Here is a 3336-nt window from a genome sequence, read left to right on the forward strand (position 1 = left end):
AGATTGCCTTTTGTTTCTCATGTTGATTTAGACCAAACCCGAATAATTTACAAGAAATGAGGTCCTTTATAATTCTTATGCCTCGATGGTTCTGTATGGATGGTCATTGATCAACCAACAACATTTGAAATCCTTTCCAGCATGGCTACAATTCTAATAAAAAAGAAGATGTGAGAGAAAAATATTTCGAGAAAATGTTTTTATTAACTTTTCTAAAAGTTTTCAAATTTATACCGAAGTTGTTTAATGCTTCGTCAGTTCCTCTCTCCTACCTTAGTGATTCATCAGTGATACGAGAGGATGCAAAGAGATACGTGGATTTGAAGTACTTAAAGCAGAGTCAAGATGGAAGATAACTCTATCTGCCAACAACTGTGGTGTATTTAAAAAACTCTATGGCTAATGACTTGAAATCAAACTTCATTCTGCTTAAAAAAAACATACCCCCGAACTGCTCAAACTTAAAAGAATTGATTTGTTTACATACAAACATCTCAATCAAGAGATTCACGGTTTCGGCTTTAAAATTCCTATATATTCATTTATTCAAAGAGTTCTGTGAAAGAATATAATGCATACCTCTGTTGAGATCATCGATATCAGCATGCACAACCAGTGTCCTGCCAAGAGTTGAATGCTTCCAGCTTAGTGGAATCTGCAATTTACCCAAGAAAACAAATGAGAAAAAAAACATCCAAAGGGTACAACTATTCGAAATAGAAAAAAAAAAATCACGAGTTTGATAAGAAATTATGTAAATTATAAAATAGCGTAATAAGGAATAAATTATAATACCCGGATAACTTTAATAGAATCTTCAACAACCACTAAAACATTCAAAATTTAAAGAAATTACTCAAACCAAAAAAAAGAAAAAAAATTCTTAAAATAAGAAAGACTAAAAAGAACAGAAAGACAATTCAAATATGCACAAGGAGAGACCATAAGGGCCAGAAAGTAACTCAATTGAAGCTACATAGACTACATGAAATTTAGGAATTTACAAAACATCATTATAAGAAATCCTCATTTTCTGATTTACGAAGATAATTTAACAATTTACAAAGCCTACATAGCGATTTGATCGACGGGGATGAAAAAAAGCATTTGGAGAACTGCGTAAAAATCCAAACTTTTCAGTAATTTAATCCCAAAATGGAAACAAAGAACCAATCATCGTCAGTTGATATGTTTAGATCCAACACACTTTAGAGTAACATTCCTTTTCTGAATCGCTTCATCAATGGAGTCCAGAAGGTTTTTAGACCGTGATGTTAGAAAATGACACAGCTAAACTAATCAATAAAATAAATTCAAATACTAATCAGCATGTGTCATGCCAAGTAAAATAATTCAAAACGCTCGGATAAATCATGCACAATTCATAATGCTCAAATAAATCATTGCCAAAATTGGACATGTAAATTGGATGTTTTGTATTGCTCATGAATTGAGTTACATGGTGCATACCTCAGGGTTAGCAACGATAACTTGGTATGTCTACCATATGACCATTAACTAAAATATGTTTATGATTAACTAATTGTTGAGCTCCAAGAGTGGCCGAAGCTGTTAACCAAACCATTTTAATAACATATTGTAAAAAACCTCGACAAGTTGAGCCTTTGATTTTTCCAATAATGAACCGTTTCATTGGTTTATCTTAATATATGCTGGTAAAACAAATATATGAATTTGGGTTTATCATTCCAAATTTCAATCGTCAAATCATTAGATACCTAAACATATCATAGTTTACCATTTCTTTAAAAAATCAATCTAATCAAAGATTATTCAGAGAGAATCTAATGCATTTGACCAGGGAACGGGGCAAAGCCCCGTCACACTAAATTGGCTGATCCCATCCTCCCATTGCGTAGCACGGGTTAGATACTAGTGCATAGTAACAAAGCAATATAGTGTGACTAAAGAAAAAAATTAACTTTGTGAAAGTTAACCACGGATCGGCTGTTTGGCTAGAAGGATCGGCGTTTAATGTCGATGTACAGAGATCGGGTAACCGCGTCTGTTGGCATGTAGATTGGATCAATCCAGCATCTCCTAATACAAGAATAGATGATTCTTGAACAATGAAAATGAGGGACGGAATAGAGATTAGGTAGACGATTGATGATGAAGCCATTCTTTTTCTTTCTTGAAACTGAATTATACTTTGATCTATCGACGAGAATTATACATATAGTGGAATGTAGGAAAGTTATTGTCGGAATAAAGAATTGATTATGGGAATCAAATATTCTAAATTAATTGCATATTTCACAGTTATTTGGTACGAGAATATCCCATAATTTATTGTTTTGTAAACCCAAATCTTCAAGATATTCCGTAATATAATTATCTTTAAAACGACATAATTATGGGAATTACTTGGATCAATTTTTTCCAGGTTACTGAAAATATTCTAGGAACTGAGATATATGTAGTGCAAGCAGGGAGTTGTTTGAGGAAACTTAATCAATTCTCATTAATAGTTCGAAATAACTTTAAAAGAACATTAAATCATTATTTTGTTTTGATCGGTAAATCAAGATCTCACTATTAAAACTCCATCTTAATTAATTAATTAACATGCACAAGATGTTGTTTGATGATATCAGCAGCAACATCAACCAACTCCACAAATCTGACTTCTCTTTGTTCCAGTGCATCAGGATAAGACAATGGAGGATTGAACAAAGTAAACGAATCACGGCACCTATCAGCATGATCTCTGCCATAATTTAATTTTTTCAATGCCATTTCGTAGTCCAAGAAGCTCGAATATTCACTTGATATATCCAGAGAAGTCTTGGCTTCTTTATATTCTTCGCTGCATCTCTTAAACGCTTTAACTGCGGCTGGATCAGAAACAGTTTTAACAAGCTCAGCGAGTATGAATCTGAATGTGTCTGCAGCACTAGCAGAGCCAGCATTAATCATAATAGTGGCTAGACGTCTTACATCTGCAGGTTTGCTAAACCGGGAGGTGTTTAATGTCGATGTGCATAGATCGGGAAACTGTGTCTTCTGGCAAACTTTCTGGATCAAGTCAGCGTCTCCGAGCACGAGAGAAAGAGGTAATAGAATGGAGATTAGGAGGACAATTGATGAAGCCATTTCTTTTTTCTTTTTTCTTCTTCAACTTTTTTTATTGAGATTTGATTTGTACTTTGGATATTTAGCAGAGAATGGTATTTATAGGGAAGTTGTGAATGTTAATGCTGAAAGAAAGATATGATTATTGGGAAACAAAATATATTTTGTTTCTCTAATTAGGAGATATTAAGATATTTTTATAATGTGATAACATTTTCAAGATCTAGAAAAAATTTATTC

General features: G+C 33.1%; 1 protein-coding gene across 1 annotated transcript; it reads right to left on the minus strand.

Annotated features, from left to right (window-relative positions):
* Positions 1–2580: 2580 nt before the first annotated feature.
* Positions 2581–3117, minus strand: LOC113326833 (cell wall / vacuolar inhibitor of fructosidase 2-like). The gene has a single exon (XM_026574510.1). It carries the CDS (start codon positions 3115–3117, stop codon positions 2581–2583), a length of 537 nt encoding a protein of 178 aa, XP_026430295.1.
* Positions 3118–3336: the final 219 nt, after the last annotated feature.

This window comes from Papaver somniferum, unplaced genomic scaffold (assembly GCF_003573695.1).
Source record: "Papaver somniferum cultivar HN1 unplaced genomic scaffold, ASM357369v1 unplaced-scaffold_10, whole genome shotgun sequence".
NCBI lineage: Eukaryota > Viridiplantae > Streptophyta > Magnoliopsida > Ranunculales > Papaveraceae > Papaver > Papaver somniferum.

Bases quoted from the DNA above. Each gene is read 5' to 3' on its own strand.
- LOC113326833 (XM_026574510.1), bottom strand. From the start codon at position 3,117: ATGGCTTCATCAATTGTCCTCCTAATCTCCATTCTATTACCTCTTTCT.